Source organism: Xiphophorus couchianus, chromosome 1 (genome assembly GCF_001444195.1).
Source record: "Xiphophorus couchianus chromosome 1, X_couchianus-1.0, whole genome shotgun sequence".
NCBI classification, from domain to species: domain Eukaryota; kingdom Metazoa; phylum Chordata; class Actinopteri; order Cyprinodontiformes; family Poeciliidae; genus Xiphophorus; species Xiphophorus couchianus.
In genome coordinates, this window is record NC_040228.1 from 7,243,847 (window position 1) to 7,264,547 (window position 20,701).

At 37.8% G+C, this 20,701-nt stretch overlaps 1 protein-coding gene across 2 annotated transcripts; it reads left to right on the forward strand.

Annotated features, from left to right (window-relative positions):
* The first annotated feature begins 903 nt into the window (after window positions 1–903).
* clcnk (chloride channel K) lies at window positions 904–20,649 on the forward strand. 2 transcript variants are annotated; one of them, XM_028024272.1, is made up of 20 exons: window positions 910–1,090; window positions 1,180–1,336; window positions 1,928–2,059; window positions 2,826–2,954; window positions 4,301–4,440; window positions 4,534–4,611; window positions 4,884–4,956; window positions 6,569–6,694; window positions 8,201–8,285; window positions 8,596–8,697; window positions 8,892–8,976; window positions 9,592–9,747; window positions 10,254–10,323; window positions 11,388–11,498; window positions 12,558–12,774; window positions 14,376–14,509; window positions 14,861–14,931; window positions 15,276–15,356; window positions 18,527–18,613; window positions 18,748–20,649. In XM_028024272.1, exons 1-20 carry the CDS (start codon window positions 995–997, stop codon window positions 18,784–18,786), a joined length of 2,169 nt encoding a protein of 722 aa, XP_027880073.1. In that variant the 5' UTR covers window positions 910–994; the 3' UTR covers window positions 18,787–20,649. The 2 variants fall into 2 exon arrangements, 1 of the variants encoding a protein (XP_027880073.1); XR_003596348.1 differs by lacking the exons at window positions 15,276–15,356; window positions 18,527–18,613; window positions 18,748–20,649 and having other exon boundaries at window positions 904–1,090; window positions 12,558–12,728.
* Window positions 20,650–20,701: the final 52 nt, after the last annotated feature.

Sequence of the window (20,701 nt, forward strand, 5' to 3'; positions counted from 1 at the left end):
CAGGCAGGGATAATACTTTATGTCCAAGACTGTGTTTCTAAAAGTATTGGAATAAGTTCTATATATATATATATATATATATATATACTTTAATAAATCTCCGACATATTAAAGGTGATCTGATCACAAAGTTTGGCTTTAAACTAATAAAGTAAATTTGGTCAATTTTAAAATATTTTCCCTTTTTTCTTTTCTTTTTAAAGCTCCATCAGTTTAAGGCACCGTCTGTATTTTAACCCCCTGACAAGAAAAGAGCAAAACATCAGAAGAAACAAATAAAATAAACTAAAATGAAAGGAAGAGAAAGATCTGGCTCAGAGACAAAGCTTTAAAAAATACAAACAAGCAGCTGATTTCACTGAATCGACTCGACTTCCAGGCTCGTAGTAGGATGATGATGTCACTCTTGAATTGTATTGTATTCATTTCTTGAATTGTTCATTCAGGAAATGAAAAAAAAAAAATCCACCTTAAAATCTGTCAGAATAAAATGAGTTGACAAGCTATTAAAACTGCAAATAATTTTAAGAGGACGAAACTCTTTATGAAGATTAACTTACATATATTGATACTGTAAACCAAAAATACACAGCTTACACATTTCCCTTGATCACAAATAAGTGAGTACTTTTATACAGAAAAGTTTGGTCACTTTTCTCAATTTAATAATCGAAAGTGAATAAATGAATGAACCAACACATGCTATATTATATTTATTCAAATGATCTAAAAAGCAAAACACAACTGTGTTAAAAAAAAGGAGATGATTACAATACATTTATTTTTCTTTAATGGATGGAATTACAATATAACATTCTATATATGTAAAAATCATAGAGTGATGATAGAGTGAAATAAAATTCTGTGAAAAACTATACAAGCTGACTATGTTCCTGCATTTAAATGAAGGTCACCTTCAAATATTCCTGCAAAGAGTTAATATTAGCTACGCTTTCAAGCATGACCGCTCTATCACATTTATGCAAACACCTTAATGGAGGTCAGTCACAACCCAGATACACACCCAGCTACACCACACACACTTCTGTTTACAACTTTAATGATAGAACTCAGCACTTCCAAGCTGAAGGTAAGTCCACCTGCCTCATAAACTCATATTTCACTTTCATGTAGAATATATTTTGGGGATTTTTATTGCTGCATTTTACTATATTTCAGGGCAATATGAAGAGCTTTGACAAGTCACTGGAGATAGAAACAGAGGAGGAAGATAATGTCCAGAAGCACGAAAATAACTCAGAAGCATCCCATAACATAACCCCACTTCTGCGGGACTCATGGAAGCCGTACAAGGGAACCCGTGCAAATGTTAAAGGTTAGTGATGTGGAAAACGAGCAAATCTTTAGTTCAAAGACTAATAATCTGGATAAGTGTCTGTAATATTTCAATTTAGCTATTGATAAGTTCAAGTACAAGTTAGTCAATATGAAACTTATGAAGATGAGAAATAATATTTTCTGATTTGTCAATGTGTAATTTCCAAACATAGACTTAAGGTCAAAAGAGGTTAATTATGTTTTCTGAAATGCATAAGTGATGCACAAGTATAACAAAGTTAAGGATTCTGACCACAAATGTTTCTTTTCACAATTTTCCTTGCTAACCAGAGTGCATGAATCTCCTTTCTTCTATTTTTTATTTTTTTGCTATTACAATGGTAATTTGCCTCTAACACTTATCTTTCTGCATTAACATTTTTTCAAGAACTGCGAAAAAGTCTCTTCAGTCATTCGGTTCTGTTTGCTCTCATGTCGCCCGCTACCTAAATGTCAGTCTGCAACTGCTTCATACTGCAAATCAAGAAGCTAGAGAGAAATTTTCCAAATAGAAATGAAATCTTTGTGTGGCACAGACATTAAAGGTGTTTCGATTTGTCACATGTCACATGACTTTTTGTCTTTAAAGAGCAGCTGTTAAAGCTGAGAGATTGTTTGGAAAGCGTCTGTCGGATTCAGTGGTATGGATTCGCCATTTTGGGCATTTTGACAGCTGTCCTAAGTTTCCTCATGGACTTCAGCGTAGCAAAGCTGCTACGAGGTAAACAAACATACACACACATTGTCCGCTTCTGTGATTCTAAGACAGCATAAGAAGGTTTCTGGCAAAGGTATTCACATTTTTTCATTACAAACGCAAGCTTCGAGGTGTTTTGTTGGAAATGTATGTGACAAATCAACACAAAGCAGTACACAATTGTGAGGCAGAAAGACAAGCTTAAATGGTTTTCAATATTTTTTTTTTTACAACAAAAATATTAATTGCAGTGCTGTGGCTCTGTGCAGGGCCATTGTCCTGCTGGAATTAGAGACTTAAGTCTTTTGTGGCCTCCACAAGGTTGACTTCCAAGATTTTCTAGTATTTTGCTCCCTCCGTCTTCCCATAAAGTCTCATTGACATCCCTGTTCCTGCTGAGGAAAAGCATCCAGACATTATGGAGTATCATGTACAAACAAGTATCATGTTTCACTTTGGGGATGATGTATTCAGGGTGAGGTGTAGTGTTAATTATCCTCTACGCAAAGTGTTCTGAAAGGTGTTCAAACAGTTCATATTTGGTCTCATCTGACCAGGAAAGTTTGTTTTACATTTAACGTGTCCCTGCTTGACCTCTGGTAAACTGAAACAGTATTTTGAAAATCCTTATCTCGACAACAAGTTTCTCCTTGACACTATTCCATAAAGTCCTGATTTGTGGTTGGACTTTATTGGTGAGAAACGAGGAGGAATATTTATTGAATATAGAGCAAATACAAAATGGAAATGCAGAGGAGGATGACTATGTGGTCTTTTGTTACATCCTCAGCTCATCTGTGGCTTTATGCGAAGCTGGAAGGCCACGTTCTGCTGCAGTTCCTCTGCTGGACACTATACCCAGCATGCATCTCTGCTTTTGCCTCAACTTTCTCCCATAACATCTGTCCCTTCTCCACAGGTTTGTTCACAAGCAATTACTATACATTGCCTATATCTCTGAAGGAACTCCCTTTAGGGATTCCTCCATGAACCTATGGTGGGGTCTGAACACCGTCACCATCAGTATTGTCTTGGAAAACATCAATAGAAGAAAAATAAATGTATTTTCCCTGTCATCTGGTTTCTTTTAGAAATATCTATTTCTGATCAAAATCAAATATCACTGAGGTAAAAAAAAAATACAAGATAACTCCTGTCAAAATCTTTCATAGCTTCATGTAATCACAGTAAATCTGGCTTTGTTGCTGAAATGTTAGTGTTTATGTTGTTATACACAATATTGCCAAAAGTATTTGCTCACTCATCCAAATGATCTGAATCAGGTTCCAATCACTTCTATGGTCACAGGTGTGTAAATTTAAGCTCCAAGGCATTCAGACAGCTTTTACCAACATTTGTGAAAGAATGGGTCGCTCTGAGTGAATTCCAGCGTTGAACTGTGATAGGAACCTGTGTAACAAATCCAGTCGTGAAATTTCCTTGTTCCTAAATATTCCACAGTCAATGGTCAGCTGTATGATAAGAAAATTGTTTGGGAACGACAGCAACTCAGCCACAAAGTGGTACACCACGTAAACTGACAGAGCGAGGGCAGCTGATGCTGACGCACATAGTGCAAACAGATAGCCAACTTTCTGCAGTCAATCACTACAGACCTCCAACCTTTATGTGGCCTTCAGATTAGCTCAAGAACAGAAAGCTTCATGGAATGGGTTTCCATGGTCGAACAACTGCATCCAAACCATACATCACCAAGTGATATGAAAAGCATCAGGTGCAGTGGTGTAAAGTACACCACCACTGGACTCTAGAGCAGTGGAGGCGCGTTCTCGCGCTTCTCCATTTGACAATCTGATGGACGAGTCTGGGTTTGGCGGATGCAAGGAGAACTGATGCTTGTCTTACTGTATTGTGTTGAAGCTGTTCCAGCTGCAAAGGGTGGACCAAAGTCATACTGAACCCTATGGACTAGGAATGGGATGTCACTTAAGCTCATATGTGAATCAAGGCAGGTGAGCAAATACTTTTGACAACATAGCATATCTCGGCAAAATTAAGTAGTTTCTTCTTTATCTTTCTCTTCCAGTGAAAGATTATGACATGAAATTTGGAGAAACCTCTTTACATCAGCAAACTAAATATTATACAAAGTTAGTTTCAGCCTCTTTGACTGTCCTTGATGTCCCTGACTTTCTCAGAATCCCTGAAGTATTATTTTATGCTAAATCTGGTTTTTCCCTTAGTGGGACCTTTTCGATCGTTATTCTGCCTTTTGGTTTATGTTCCATTATTATTTGTGCTCAGGCTCCGGTATACCAGAAGTGAGAACCATGCTGTCTGGCATTGAACTGCCTCATTACTTGTCTCTCACTCATATGTTCACTAAGTTTCTGGGTCTTATCTGCACACTGGCTGCAGGCAGCACTGTTTTCCTTGGCAAAGTTGTAAGTAATGACTTGGAGCAACAATTTTCTACACAGGAATCCAAACATAGATGTACTCATGCAACTTTCTGCCTCTTAACTTCTTAAATTTAGGGTCCATTTGTGCATCTTTCCACCATGTTAGGGGCCTATTTGGACAGGCTTTGCAGACTCATGGAAGGCAAAAAGAAGGTAAAACCAGCTATGTGTTCAAATGTGTAAATCCTATAGTTTAATTCTATTTAAGTCTATATGTACACATGGTAAATCCATATAATTTGTATATCCACAGATTTTCAGGAAATCATTTAGGATTTCCCACCATTTTTTTTCTCAATATTTCACCAATAAAAGTTATGGTTTTCTGCCTGGGCAAACACGAAATATCAGCTGCAGTTAGTTTGTGTAGATGTGGAGGTCTGCGTGAGAACTAGTGACCACAACAAGTGTTGTATCATTTCCAGGAGGCAGGAACAGAGATGATGGTTGTAGCTGCTGCGGTTGGAGTAGCAAGCTGCTTCGGAGCGCCCATCAGTGGTGAGAGAAACTGATGTAAAGAACATATTTAATGCATGTGCTGCATTGGTTTCCTTCATATAAATTTAATGCATCTTACATTTATTTTGTTTCTGGAGCATTACACACTGTGTCTTAACTGTGTGTAGTGAGTAATTTCTTCTAAATACATACTTTATGTCTCAGATTCTGTCTTTGGTATTTTTCATAGATCAGTGAATACATAGTGCTTAAAACAATTCCTAAAGTTCCATTTTAAAACAGATTCTTTAATAAATTGTCCTTTTTTTCCCTCTATTGACACAGCATTTGCTCATCTATTTAGTCTTTTTGAAAAATGTATAGAGTTCAAAATAAACCAACACACACAGTATCAATTTGAAACTATGATGGTTCTTGCAGGAAAGGTATCTGAGCCCTTGCTACTGTGCACAGTACTCTTGTTTTTTTGTTTGTTTTTGTTGTTGGTTTTACATTTTTACATATTCTGTAATCAGTGAAGAAACAATAAGCCCAGGTGTAACTACACTGTGCTCCACTTCACAGCTTTGAGGCAAGTCTCATTGTAAGGTAGTCCCAATGTCAAAACACAATGAGAATTTTATTTATTTATTTTGCTTTGGAAAAAAAAAAACACATTGAAAAAATAACAAACCAAAAAAAAACAAAAAAACAGGTGATCCAACTTAAAAATTGTAGTTAATTTTGTAAAGTGACCAAATTAAGTTTATCCAAGTAAATATATGAAGTTTCTGAAGCGATCATGTTAAACAAAACATAAATAAATAAAGTTCAGCAAACTTAATTTAATTATATGTAGCAAATTAACATATGTATTTTTACATTTGGAGCTCCATTTTCGTTTTTTCAGTGCAGATAAAAGTCTAGAAAAAAGTTTGCAATACATTGCAAAGAATCTGTGTTCATAGTAGAGCACTTAGGTTCAGGTCTCACCTGTCAAAGTATTATTTATTTTGGTTGAGAGTTTTGTCTCATGTTGTCTAAATGCTGTGAAACTAATGATAAACGCAACGTTTCTACGCTTACAGTGCTTACGCTGTAAAAACACAAGGGGGCGCCCCATCTCCATTGACGCATGCAAGTAATCGATGAAAAAAACGTTTTCTCTTTTTGAATGAGTGTGCCATGGCCTGATGGCGCCCTGGGCAGAGAACCAAAGGCCAATCATCTGATAATGATGTTGGGACAAACAGCCACAAGACATCGACAAATTTGGAAAGACTACCAGAGGACTTAGAAAAATATTGATAAAGCAAATCTTAATACGCAACAAGAAAGCCTTGCTTTCTGTATAAAATATATTTATAGAAAAGGAGGAAAAATATCTTATTTTTTTAAATATACTTTCTCCCTCCAAGTAATAGAAGGTATTTTTCTAAATCCACTCTTTCAAATTTTTTTCCTCTATGTCTGTTTATTCGTGTTTTTGTCCTTCAGACCAATTCTTGACGCCAGAGTGTGAGAGAAAACACTGCCATGACACAACCAACATTAAAATAGGTTGTGTTGTTGTACCTGAAATAAAACATGCATGACTCTCAACGCAGAAAACTATCTGAAAACACTACAGATGCACATATTTGTAATATCTTTTTGTCCGTTTGTGGTGTAGGTGTGCTGTTCAGCGTGGAGGTGATGAGCTCTCACTTTGCCGTGAGGCATTACTGCCCATGTTTCTTCTCAGCTGCCTGCGGGGCTCTGACCTTCCACCTGCTGTCGATGTGGAGCAGTGATGGAGGTGAAGGGTCTGTCAATCGAAACGCAACATCAGTGTCATCTGGGTTCGATGTGATTGTAGTTCAGAAAGCAAATTTTATAGCACTGTTCTAAGTGTTTGAACTGAGGTTCTGTTATTTAAGGTTATAAGCTGCATAAGCAGTAAATGAGAACGTGTCTTTTTTTGTGTATAAATCCTGTTTAGTTGTTCTTGGAGGTTGAAACTTAAGGGAAATGCTTTTTTTTGTAACCTTTTAAACTGTTACTGTATTTGTTTCAGGAAAGTTATGTACAAAGAATCATTCACGCAAAAAATGGAAGTAGAAAGCGATATGTTTTCAGTCATGTTACATTGTGCTACTGAATAAGATCCAAGTGCAAGCAGAAGGTGTATCATTGAATCATTGTGAAGGTGTATTTAATGAGGAAAAATGAACGTATAATGGCTGGGGAAAGGAAAGAAAGAACCGCAGGAAGCAAACTGGTGAAACAATGGAGGGATCAGACAAAGAACGAATGCAAAGCAGTACTGTAAAAAGTTAATTTAAACTGGAAAGAAAAAGGAGTCGAGGCAACTGGGGAAAAATGCCCCAGTTGCCTGGGGTGTTTCATTAAAACACCAGTACATTTTGCAGTTTATGTTTATACTCTGAATGTATAATTGTATTATTTAAGACATTACCAACAACCAGGTGGGTAGCATCCAAAAATTTTACTCAAGTAAGAGTAGCACTACTTGAGCATATTTTTTGCTCAAGTAAAAGTAAAGCGTAGACATCCAAGAATTTACTCAAGAGTATTTGGCAAATAGGCAACTGAGTCAACAATCAAAAACATCAACCATTTAATATTTAAGAAATGCACCATCAGATGGACCAGTTAAATGGAAATGTTTTTGTATGTATGTGCCGGTATGTTTGAATGTATTTTAAGGATCAAAAATGAAATAATTAACATAAACGACATAATTACAAAAAAAAAATCTATTTCTTTCAGTAGGAAACTAAAAAAAACTGTAGGTGTGTGTGTATGTCTGGTGAGTTTTTGAACAAAACAATATTGTTTATGATGTGAAGTTACTCACAGTGAGCGAGGAAACCAGAAATTTGGCTGAAGTGAGTAGTACTTATGTTACTCAAGTAAATGTAAATGGTGCAGCGTGGTAAAATGTATTTGGTAGGGCACATTTTTCCAAAATGTTATTCAAGTAAATATCACTGAGTAAATGTTACTAGTTACAACCCAACTAACCTCTCAACTGAACCTCAAAAATTCAAAACTATTCCTTTAACGGAGACCAGAAAAGTCACCTATTTCAAAGAACAAGGTAAATGTAACACTTTAACATGTTCACTTGTCGGCAGTGTTGTAAATAATCAAATAACTTGCAGTGTCAATTAGCTGGAAAAAAAAAACTATCCAATACATTTGGGCTAACTGTAAATTTCATTAAAACATCAGTGCAATAATGTGAGTGAATATTAGATCTTTCCCCGACTTTTGATTCTGATTTGCTTTGTGTCTGCAGAGACTCTTCAGGCGTTGTTCAAAACCAATTTCCCCACCGCTTCACCTTTCTTCCCACTGGAGACGCTGCTGTTTGCTTTGCTGGGGTTAGTTGACTATGACAGCTTCTGCTTAGCTAAACAAAACCTCAATTTGTCTTTGGCTGCCTAATAAAAACTGACATTTGATTTTAATATTAATATCAGTCGCACGGAGAGTAAGGTCCTCTGTGTTTTCCTTCAGTTTTAATTAGCAGTTCTAGTCCCCCCCCCCCCCCCCCCCCCCTTCTCTTTTATATCATTTCCTGGCCTCCTCTGCAACCCTTCCCCAGGTCTAATGACTTCCGATCATCGTCTGCTGCCTGAATGAAAATGACTCCCAGGTTTCTCATTCTGGGCTGTCGCTGTCTGAAAACAGGCTGCTGTGCGGGGCTGTGAGCTGCTGCTACCTCTTCTGCCACCGCCGGATCCTGAAGTTCACCAAAACGAATCGGGTCTTCTCTACGATGCTGACAACAGAGTGAGTCTTCTTTACAATGTGGCTGTGAGGCAGCGATGAGTCACCTGCAGCGTCTTTTAAAAGCATCATAATGACACTATTAATTTATTTTTCATCAACTAACTCCTTTTCTAGAACACACAGAGCATCTAAATGATTCACGGTTGAAAAAAAAAAGGACCAAATATCTGTGTTGTGTGAAAACCTCTTTGCAGGAAGGGTCTGTACTCTGGTCTTGTTGTTTTCTTTCTGGCATCGCTGACGTTTCCCTACTCTGCAGGTCAATACCTGGCCTCTAAGGTGAGAGTCAAAAGCATTTAAAAGCTGAGCCACACAATCAATGAGCTGGATCTATTGTTTGTTATGGGTAAATTGTTTAAAATAGGGGTGTTCTTTGATTTTTCTATACCTAGAGAAAGATACGTGCTTTTCAAGTTTGTTTTACAGATAAAAGTGTGGGGTACATACTGTATTTATTCAGCCTCCTCACCAAATGTGTTCCTTGGCCTTCGTGACTCTTTCCATTTCCAGTTTGTTCTCTAACAAACTTCTGACCAGCTGGAGTTTCAATGAGGTGAAAATGCACATGAGTGGATCCTATTTACTAATAGGTGACTCACGGTGACAATTGGATTTTAAAGGGTGAAAAGGGCTGAATACATGTGCATCCCTCTCTTCTCAGATTTTCATTTGTAAAACATTTTCCGAAATGATCAATAACGGGTGTTTGTGTAATGTATAATCTTTTGAACATGGACAGCATGAAGCAGCTGATCTGTGGTGGATGCGCCCCAAATTAATTTTAGTTTACAGCCCAAAAAAATCTCAGGGAAAAATGCTTATGGGTTTGTTTGTTTCACACCAGCTTTGGTCAAGGCCAGACTGTAATCTAAATGTCACTTATCTGTGTATCAGTGCACCACAAAGCAGCTCCTCACTTCCCTCCTGGACAGCAGACAATGGAGCTCTCAGTCCCACAATGCATCTGTGCAACTGGAGCTGGGAACGCTGGATTGGGGCTCGTCAGGCGCCCCCATTTTCCTGCCCTTGGCTTTCTTTCTGCTCATGAAGGTACAAATAATTTAAAGGTCAATTATGGATCTGCTCTTTTCTACCAGCCTTCCAACTCCTCAAAGGCATAAAGGCATTAACATTTTCACAATAGAAAACGCAAACAAAAGCCATTTTAACCTTTTAGGCAGAAATGTTGTCTGACATGTAATATTTAGACGCCATTGCTGCGGATACAAGGAGTGATTTTACTCACTCTTTTTCACGCCTTCATGCAAAGGAAATGTTTCAAATGTAGAAATTTGTTCCTTTTGAGGAATTTCAGACGCCCTCTCAATCACACATTCAACACACACTTGAGTGCAGTTCGTTTGGGATTTGTTTACTACGGTCTCCTTCATACTGCATCCAAATGGAAATGAGACAGATTCAGTATTCATGAGAGCAAAAACTGAGTTGGCACACACACGTCCACATGTGCAAGTTGCGAGTGACTCGTCATCGGCGCAGGTGTCAGCAGAGCCGAAAGGATTTAACCGTCTTGTTCCTCTGTTGTTGATTCGGAGATGTGGATGTTGGTCCTGGCCTGCACGCTGCCTCTGCCAGCGGGATACTTCATGCCTGTGTTTGTCTATGGTGAGTTACGGGACACAACCTAAATAAGATGTTCAAGCTTGATCCCCCCCCTCACAAAAAAATGGGTCATGTTTAAATTTAAGTTTGGCAGTCCAATCACGACTGAGATCCTCGCAGTACGACAACCTTGAGTGAAAATACTTGCGTCACTGCATCAACATGAAATTGTGATTCTGAAATGAAGCAAAATGTAGAGCAGAAACAGCCACGAAATCAGCAGTAATTTTCAAATGCTTATTGGGTACCACTTTACAATAAGGCTCCTCTAAAGAGTTTGCAGATATGTTATCCGTTCATCTATAAGCGCTACAAAAACCATTAGTGACTGTTAATTATGCATTAATTGAGCGTGAGAAGGAAACTATATTCTAGAAACATATGTTTATAAATGTTAATTGTGCTTACAAATTAGTGTAATATGTTTAGAATTACAACTCTAGATAAGATATATATGTGAACATTCCTGATTCAGTGTCTGGCAAGAAACAAGCACATTTTTTCTCCTTCTCATCCTTAATTAAAGCATAATAAATTATTTGTGATTGATAAAGGCTTTAGAGATTAAGAAGGGGAGCCTTATTGTAAAGTGGTCTTATTGGCCTATGTCACTTTTTGCCAAAGAGATTTTATTTTATTTATTTATTTATTTTTGCTTAAATCATCTTTTGATAAAAAAAAAGAAAAAAAAAGACACTTTTGGCCGTTATGTTTGAAAGGGGATGACATGTTGTTAGACTAAGAAGCCTTTATATCTGAATGAAGCTTCCTAGCCTTCATTCAAATATCTGACTGGAAGTCTGCAGCAACAGGTGGAGGAGGGATGAATCTGTATTCATTTGTGTCTAATACAGCCAGAGAAAAGTCCACTGACTCCTGTAAAAATGACAGAAAACCTTTAAAACTGCAGCTGGTTTTGGTACTAAGTGTAGTCTGAGTTATAAAATGGAATTTGAAACAAACTTATGAAAACCTTGGTTTATGTTGATACCAGGAACTGGTGAGTGCAAACTCACCAGATATTCTGTGTGTGTAAAAACTCAGAGAGCTTTTTTGTTCTTCCTCAGGTGCAACTTTGGGTCGTCTGTTTGGTGAGGGAGTCGCCTACATTACCACTGGTAGAGATATTTTAGGACAACGGTGGACATCTGTAAATCCTGGAGGCTATGCTCTTGCAGGTAGAAAACAATATCATCTATATTTCTTTGCTCCTGATAAACATGTGTGGACAAAATTGTTGCTACCTCTCTGTTTTTGACTGAAAAACCCACAGTTGTCACTGAAATAACTAGAAATGGACAAAAGTAGTAATATGTGATAATTTAGTAAATATTAGCCAATGAAAAACAAAAATGTTTATTGTCGCTAAGAAGAAATCAGAAACAAAGCCAGATGAAGATCTATCTGTCTGTCTGTCTGTACGACTTTTAGTTATTTTTTTATATGATATTCTGAGATGTTATCAATAATAGTTCTCTTACCTGTAGAAGAAAAATGTCATAACACCGTGAGTTTTTTGGAATGTAAATAAATCCTCATTAAGGTGGAATCTACCAAGATACTCAGACTGTATCATTCTGTAACATCAGCCGACTTTGCACTTCAGCCTCTTATGAGTCTGACAGCATGACCACAGCAGCCTTGTTAGCTTCCACCACTCTGAGGACTGATTACATTTACACAAGTACGATGTGACATCTTCGTTTGACAGCTATGGAAATGATTGCCTATAACAAGCTCCCAGAAGATCAGTTAAAAAAAATCCAAACTTACTCATTAAGGGGGGTAAATTCTTTTGATCCACTATTATTCACCAGTATAAAAATATGCTTGTTAGTTTGACAAACATAGTCAAAGTGGGCAAGAATTATTTACCCGCATTGCCAAGACTGTGTATAAAGTATTGAGCTTTCGACCCAAGACAGTCAGCCAATCATTAAGTATGTTCATTTCCATTCTTAATGTTGTATATTTAACAGTCTGCAACATGTTAAATATATCTTCTGATTCATCTGCTTCAAGCAGATTTAAAAATTAGATTAACAGATTTGAACAGTCTAATTTATCCTCTATATTTGTATGTTTTTAGACTTAAATGGATTTTATATCTGGATGCATAAAATTGCATGCATTATTTTAAAATAGCCAACAGTTCAACACAAAACTTGCCATACTTGTGTGGAAGCTGCATTGAACATTGATAAGCAGTTAATTTGATCATTGCTTCTGCCTTGCAGGTGCAGCTGCCTACTCTGGTGCTGTCACCCACACTCTGTCCCCGGCTCTGCTGGCCATGGAGTTAACAGGGCAGTTCACCCACGCTGTCCCTGCCCTCCTGTCCACTCTGCTGGCCAACGCCCTGGCACGCTCTAGGAACCTCCCGTCTTTCTATGATGGGCTTTCTATCAGTAAGAAGCTCCCGCACCTGCCCTCGTTGAAGAAGGCGTGTCCACAGTAAGGAGAACCAGAGGGGAAATTATTCAATAATGACAAATTTAACCATAATTACCTCAATTCTAAACTTTGAGAGCCAATTAGAATCTGGATTATTGGCTGAGGAGAGGTTGAGGTGGAGATTTGTTTAATTTGTTTTACATTATTTTCAGACTTTACTAACAGCAAATGCTTTCAAAATGTTTTAGATTGACGCCAGCAGGTGTGTTGTTTATTACTGCCTGTGAAAGGTAAAGATAGGTGCTCTAACTTTCACATAGGTAAACGATTATTTTATTATTGTATTTTTTAATTGATTTAATGTATTTTGTCCTTGAATATTGAGAAAGACACCTATAAATAATAATAATTATAGTTATTATAATACTAATTATTATTATTATTATTATTATTATTATTATTATTAGTAGTAGTAGTAGTAGTAATAGTAGTATTATTAGTAGTAATGCATGTTTGCTTTTTCATTTTCATTTAATGACAACAAGCTCCAAAATATTTTCTTTTTGAACAAATCTCCAACGGTTGATCATTTCTGTTAACTGAAGGAGAGATAAGTAATAATAAAAAAATTTTACTATTGAATAAAATGTTCCCAAATGTGTTCTCTCAAAGTCCCAGCATGTCTCTCAGCAATTAATCAATGAATAGCAAACTAAGCTATAAAGAAAAGTTGATTCTGTAAACCAACAGTCACACATTGTTATAAACTAAATTATTTTTGCAATAAATCTGCTTTGAAAGAGCACTCTTATTGATTTCAAAAGAGCCACTCTCTAAATGGATAGTCGAAATTGAATAAGCAATTTCAAAATGAAATTGGACTTTAATTAACCAGATAAGACCACAAACATTATGAAACTTTGTAGATAATTTCAGTCAGTTTGTACCACTGCAGAAACCACTGAACAATAGTTTCTTTAAAAAGTAAACTTTTGTAATAACAGAAATAATAAATGTATTTCACAGTAAGAATTTATTTTCACATCTTCACTGATTAATAATATACTAATTATTGTTATCTACATATATATACAAGTAGATAGATAGATAGATAGATAGATAGATAGATAGATAGATAGCTAGATAGATAGATAGATAGATAGATAGATAGATAGATAGATAGATAGATAGATAGATAGATAGATAGATAGATAGATAGATAGATAGATAGATAGATAGATAGATAGAGGGCTCTAACCTACAATTTACAGAAAAAATGGAGTGCAATTTAATTTATTTATTTATTCCAAACATATTCACATTCACAAATCAAATACCATTGAAAAATAGTATAATTTTTTTATAACAAATTGTTTGAAAAGGAGGCATGCAGAAGAATAAACTTACTCTTAATCCTACCCTACCCCCGTTCCTCTATTTGTCTTAGTTTTTCTACACATTATTCTTTATTTAAGGAAAAAAAGAAAACATAAATATAGAATATAAGATATGTTATATGCTGTTACAGCTGAATTGTGTCAATATCTGAATTCAGTCAAATCAACGGGTGGAAGACATATTCTGTTTTCCTGTCTGATTGTACACTTGTAGCATCCCTAGGTGGTTTTGTCTGAGGTTTTATGTAATTTGTGTCCTTTTAGGCTTCCGTCCACACCACTGGGGCAGGTTATGGGGGTGAACTCAGTGCAGCTTCAGAAAGCGGCTGGGCCAGCAGAGGTTCAGTCTGCTGTCAGCAACAGCAATGAAGCACGAATCCCTGTGGTGGACACACACGGTACGCAAAGAGCTGTAGATATACACACACTCTACTGACTCAGACCACACCCACAGAGAGCAAAGACAGGAGAAGTGTGGTGGCTTACATACACAAAATCTACAACGTTCTTTAGAAAGTGTTGTGAAAGTCACTATTAATCTGCAAGATTGACTGAAGCAGTTCAGCGGAGTGAAAGTCCTCACAGGGAAGACAATTTTGTGAAAATAGACTTCTGAGCCTCTCAGCAGCAATCAAATGGGGCAATTTTCATGTCTGGAACTTTTGACCCATCAAAATACTGATTGCCTTACTTTTACACCACCTATAAAGAAAATGTTGCCTTTTTTGGTTCTGCTTTGTTTTTGTCAGAGTCGCAAGTTTTTCTGGGCTCCGTTCTGCGGTCGGAGCTGCTGCTGTTCCTGCATCGCTGTCAGACTCAGGTAAACGGGTGCACACAAACACAGGGATTGCTGCAAAGCGTGGAGAAAGCTGTTTAGAAAGCAATCCTTGTCTTTGAAATCCCCTTGGGTGAAAAAAAAAGGACAGAAGCGTGATGTACAGACAGGGCTGCCGAGAGTCTGATGTAAAAACTCATTTTATTACAGCTCATCCATCTGAAGGCAACATCTATTCACAAGTAAATGCTGCTTATCAAATAATTGCGCCACAGCTTTGGTCAAGGATTAAGTTTAAGAATATATGAAAAGAGACTTTTGAGAGGTCAGTGAGAACAGCTGAGGCTGAATCCTACTTCACAAATTGGATGATTTTTGCTTTTGCTCAGTGCATTGAGGGACGACTGGACGAGGTTTGCAGCATACATCCAAACTCAGTCATGTTGTCGCCTCACAACACAGTGCAGGAGGTAAGGAGATGCATAACACACCAAATCAACTTCAGACCGAGTCTGAGATTCCACACTACAAAAACACAAAATCTTACCAAGTATTTTTGTCTAGTTTCTAGTGCAAATATCTTAGTACACTCAAGTAGACAAAACTGACTTAAACGTAAATTATCAGCAAGGTACAGGAGTTTATTTTAAGTCAACAATAAAAAGCATTAGTTTCACTGGCAGATCATTTCACATTTAGCATTAGCAAAATATTTTGTAATGAGTGGAGAAATCTGCCAGTGGAACCAGTGCATTTTATCAATATTAACAAATTACTGACTAAAATCAAGCTCCTAAAGGACTTACAAGAAGAGTCTTGTAAGTTAGCTTTGTCTTATTTCAAGTGTGCAAAGACATTTGCAGTAGAAATAAACAAAATATACAAAAAAAACATTTTTTTTCTTCCCATAAATATGTATATATGCACAGTTTTCTTACTAAAGAAGAGTGTTGAGTGTTGTATTATCAATCTGTGTACTCTGGGACTCGCAAGTGCTTATCGCAGAGACAAATTTAGCGAAGAAACAGTCCCTATAGTGGTTTGTTTTAGCAAATAGCGATCCGTAGCTCTGATCAAAAGGTATAAATCCAAACAGTTTGTGTCCAGGATGTGTAGGGTCCCGTGCAAATCCTGGAAGGGGGGGATTGTCAGCCCAGATGATCGTCTCTTCAGACCCGATTCCTTGTTGCAGTCTGGTCCTGTCATGGTTTGTGTCTGAGCAGAACCACACACTGGATGTGAATAGGACAGACTGAGTAACGGCTGTGTGGAAGAAGACCAGAAGTCTCTGCTAGGCGTCTTCTGAACAGCCGCTACACACCATAAAATTAGTCGATCTGATCCTTGACTGGCCCAGATTGGTGATCAGATGGTGACAAATGGCCAGGATGCGTTTTAAATGACTTCTTCAGTTCGTCTCATGATTTCAAGTATTGTTCACGTTTATCAAGCCAAGACACAAAATGCGTTTGCATTTCTATTTTTAACGTTGCAGACTGGCTGGAACTGTGGGACGTGAGTTCGCGTGAACACTTACTGCAGATTTAGACAACAAAATGAAAAACTCAGCGTATGTAGGCCATTTGAATAAAAGTGCGAGGCTACAGACACAGCAAAAACAAGTCATTTATGGAGACTCTGTGCATACAGCAGAAAATTGCCATAAAGCAGCAGAGGATAGAGAAAGTACATAATGCAAGCGGCATCTTCCTCGTTTCCTCAAAGCTTTGGTTGTTCGAGGTTTGGTTGTAGTGATGGGGACATGTTTTTGTCCCCATCACTAAAACCAAAACTATAAGTCAGACTTTGCTTTTTAAATCCTGGATTCCTACTTTACTGCCGAGTTTAGATTTTAAGACGTACAAAAAGAAACGTGACATTTTCTCTCACTCTGACATGAAATCAGATGCAGCTTTTCCTGTTGCATCTGGAAACGTTGGCAAATACTTTTTGACCTGGATTACCAGTTCGGTTAGGATTACCAAAATAATCTCTATTTACTAAAGCCCAGGATTTTATTAGAGAATATTGAAGCTTTCTTTAGAACATGTTTTTTTTGTTTGTTTATTTTTTAAATGGGCATTATTTCCGGACTGCACAGTGGTGCAGTTGGTATCACTGTTGCCTTTCAGCAAGAAGGTCCTGAGTTCGATTCCAGGCCCGGGGTCTTTCAGCATAGAGTTTGCATGTTCTCCCTGTGCATGTGCAGGTTCTCTAGCTTCCTCCCACAGTCTAGAAACATAACTGTCTGTCCAAATTCTCCTTAGGTGTGGGTGTATGCATGCATGGATATTTGTCCTGTTAATCCATGGGTACATCCTGCGAGAGGCAGGATGTACCCATGGACAAACGCCTCTCGCCCTTTGACTTCTGGAGACAGGCACCAGCACCCCTTGAAGCCCCACTAGGGATAAGAGTGTAAGCTCTATCACTTGAATTAGATATTTTGGGTATTCTTCACATTTCTCACAATAAGTTGTAGTAGTTTTGCCCATTGCTCCTGATAGAACTGCTCACAGTTTTTCATTTATGCTCATATATCTTCTCTGGGATTCAAAGCGAGCCTTCTGAGAATCATTCCCAGAATCTGCGGGTTTTTTGCAGCATTTCATGTTTCGGTCCAGGCAGGCAGCTGGCTTTGAGCAACAGAAACATCTTTGCACAGCAGGGCACTAAGCAGCAGATTGATAGAGCTCAGTGCAGCTTTTAGCACAAGGCTCGCATTTTCCTCTGGACTCTGAGGACCAACAGCATGACACAAAGATGAGTAATTGTATTCAGGAGCTGGATGGATGAAAACAACCTCATTTTAGTCTGAAATCCGTGAGGAAAAGGACAATATAGTCTTGATATTTTTTAGAGTGAATGTCTGTCATCGGAAACACTGTTAAAATCATAAGACGCTAACTTGAAACACAGAAACACTCGTTAATTGATTTCTCCTCTTTGGGGGGGGGGAAGAAATATTAAGAAATACTGGCCTTAAAGAAAAATCCTCAGCACTTTTGCAGTCTTCCCTTTGCAGGGTCCTTACAAAAGGACAACTTAAAATCACAGGTTGTCTGTAAGGTTTGGTCTTTGGGACCAAGGTGGCCAAGGAAGCATTTCAATGGCGTTTGATATTCTGTTAAGGTTTTTTTCTTTATTTTCCTGCTGACTCCATCGTGTTATGACATCATAACATGATGTCCACATCATCCAGTCTAGTGATCAGAGGTAAAAAAAAAAGGAAAAAAAAGAAGAAAGACTGGCTGATTAGGGTCATGCTTATGATCCAGGTAAACAGAAAGATAAAATTACTAGGATTTTTCAAGAAGCTTACAAAAAGTAAACATTAAATTTAAAATAGTTTTTAATTTGCAAACTCTTTAAACCACAAAAAACTTAAGAAATTGTATTTCTTAACAAGGATTTTTTTTGTCACATATGGACTAAATTTATGGGTTGGATTTTCTTTTTACTGCAAAACTGTGGTACAACAATTAAAAATGTATGTGTAAGGTTTTCACAAGATGCTACGAGGAATACCAACACATTTCTACGCATCAGTAGATTTATTCCTTTCTCATAAGCAGAAAATGATGATGCAAACAACTTTTTTTTTTTTTTAAATCTGTAGTTTCTTTTTCTTCTATTTCAGGCCTACAACATGCTGAGCGTTGCTCCAGCTCAGACCATATTTGTGGCTGAGAGAGGAAAGCTGGTGGGACAGATCACATGGTCAGAGGTATGAACTACTGAGGAATATGTGAATTTTTACTGTTCCCCACAAATACTCTGACCTCTTGATACATTGATCATCAGAGAGCAAATAGTTGATCAAGGTTTTGCAACTCTCTCTCTCTCTCTCTATTTTTTCAGATGAAACTAATTTTGGAGGGCTTGGCCAAGGAAATCTAAGCAGCGATCAGCACTTCCTGTCATAAAATGTAACCCCACATGAATAGCATCTCTCTCCGATTAGCATGCGGCAAAGCCCACATCCGATAAGGTTATCACTTCTTCATTCCCCAAGTGTAACGATGTTTGCACATCAACAAAACTGCAATTAACCGTCGACTCCGACGGTAAATATTCATTAAAGCTTTTTTATTTTTGCCTTTAATTATAATCAGTGGTGATGGGTCCAGAAACGAGAGAGCGCACAACATCATTCAGCGATCTGTGCTGTTTGACATGGTAATGAGATAAATACGTTTGCACACGGTGATAATGTTCAGCAGATGTGAACACTAAGGCTATTTCAGTAGCTTATAAACCAGTTCCCACAATGAACTCTGTGCTGTTTTCTTCTTCTGATAACCAAGTCTCACTCAGGGTTTGCTGTTGTGCTACACATTTGTGTGATGGAACAGCGCATAACAGAGCATTTTTAAATAAAGTATATTATATACTGTATATTCTTTCTCACAATTATGCGCTATTTGCGTTGGTATCTTGCATAAAATCCCAATGAAATGCACTGAAGGACTTGGCTGTAACATGACAGAGCGGTGTGAATGACAGAGGTGTGCTCTGCTGTGGACTCTTCCTCTCTGCCTATTTGGCTGAACGTGGCTGTGAGGGCGCAGAGACCTCATATTATTTTAGAGATGTTTCAGTCTGTGAGGTAACATCCTACTGTAGTGGTGTCAGACTTGCCTTCGCGATAAGATGAGCTTTTCCAACTCTGAACCGATCCAGCGACATTCGCGCAGTCTGTAGATGAGTCTGGAAAATGTTGAAAATCCTCAAGATGCCTGGAAAAGTTGTTGATCAAAAGTACTGTAAAGATTTTAGGAAAATTTCTCATCTGAATTTTTTTTTAAATGCTAAAGATGGTTTAAAACTTTTTCACAATGTTTGCCCAAAATATTTTTCATGCACATATTTCCTTTGCCTCTCAGTGTCATGTCTGCTTCCTAAATAACCCCACATGTTATGATGCAGAGGGGAAATAGACCATCATTACTTCTGTACTTTGCTGAAGGGCTGTGGTGAGTCACTGGAAACCATTTGTTCAAGTGCATCTGCCGTCTGATCTCAAACAACAGGGGGGAAGCAGCCACGATGCGCAGCACAGAGTCATTTTGTAAAGACGTCCCTCGAAAGATTACGATGACAGGTCGCACCAACCGCTCCTTTCAGCGTCCCCCTCTCGTTTTCTTTCTCTCTCTCTCTGTAACACGCAGGGTTGCTGACGTACGTACAGAAACACAAACCAATGATGCGTGAGCGGCTCCTTTCCTCCCTCGCTGTATTTCCTAAATCTTGCCGTTTCTCCTCGCTGCACCTGGGGGCTTTCAGAAGGAAAAGTGTGAATTATAGCTAATCATGTTTCTGACTCAGACAGATAATTGGATGGAGGACTTTTTTTTCCAGTTGAGAAATCTTAGAGGACAGATTTTTCTTTTTTTCTGTTATTCTCACTTAGTCAAGGTCAGCTCTTTAGTCCTTCACAGTGAGGACTGAACTCATTGTTCTCCCTCCCCTGCTATATTATCTTTTTACTTTCATGAACATTGAAAATAATCCTACGTAAAGTTCATCTGTTTCTCATGTATCTCTTCTCTGTCTTTTGTAAGCCGCAGCAGCTCTGATTCTGCTGGCGGTTTCTTCCTGTTAAAGGGGAATTTTCCTCTCCATTGTTGCTACATGAATGCTCAGCGTGAGGGATTGCTGTAAAGTCAATGACTCGATGCAATTTGCTGGATTTTCTTAGATACTGTAATTTTTGATAACTGGGATCGGAATCTGTGTGTGATTAAAGCGATTTTTAAAATGTTTTTGTAGTGACATTTGTTGTGAACTGGCACTATATAAATGAACTGAACTA

Coding starts and splice junctions, on each gene's coding strand:
- clcnk (XM_028024272.1), top strand. CDS start 995: ATGGAGGTCAGTCACAACCCAGATACACACCCAGCTACACCACACACA. Junction 8,286..8,595: donor CTGCTGTTTGCTTTGCTGGG/GTTAGTTGACTA, acceptor GTCTGAAAACAG/GCTGCTGTGCGGGGCTGTGA. Junction 8,698..8,891: donor TCTACGATGCTGACAACAGA/GTGAGTCTTCTT, acceptor ACCTCTTTGCAG/GAAGGGTCTGTACTCTGGTC.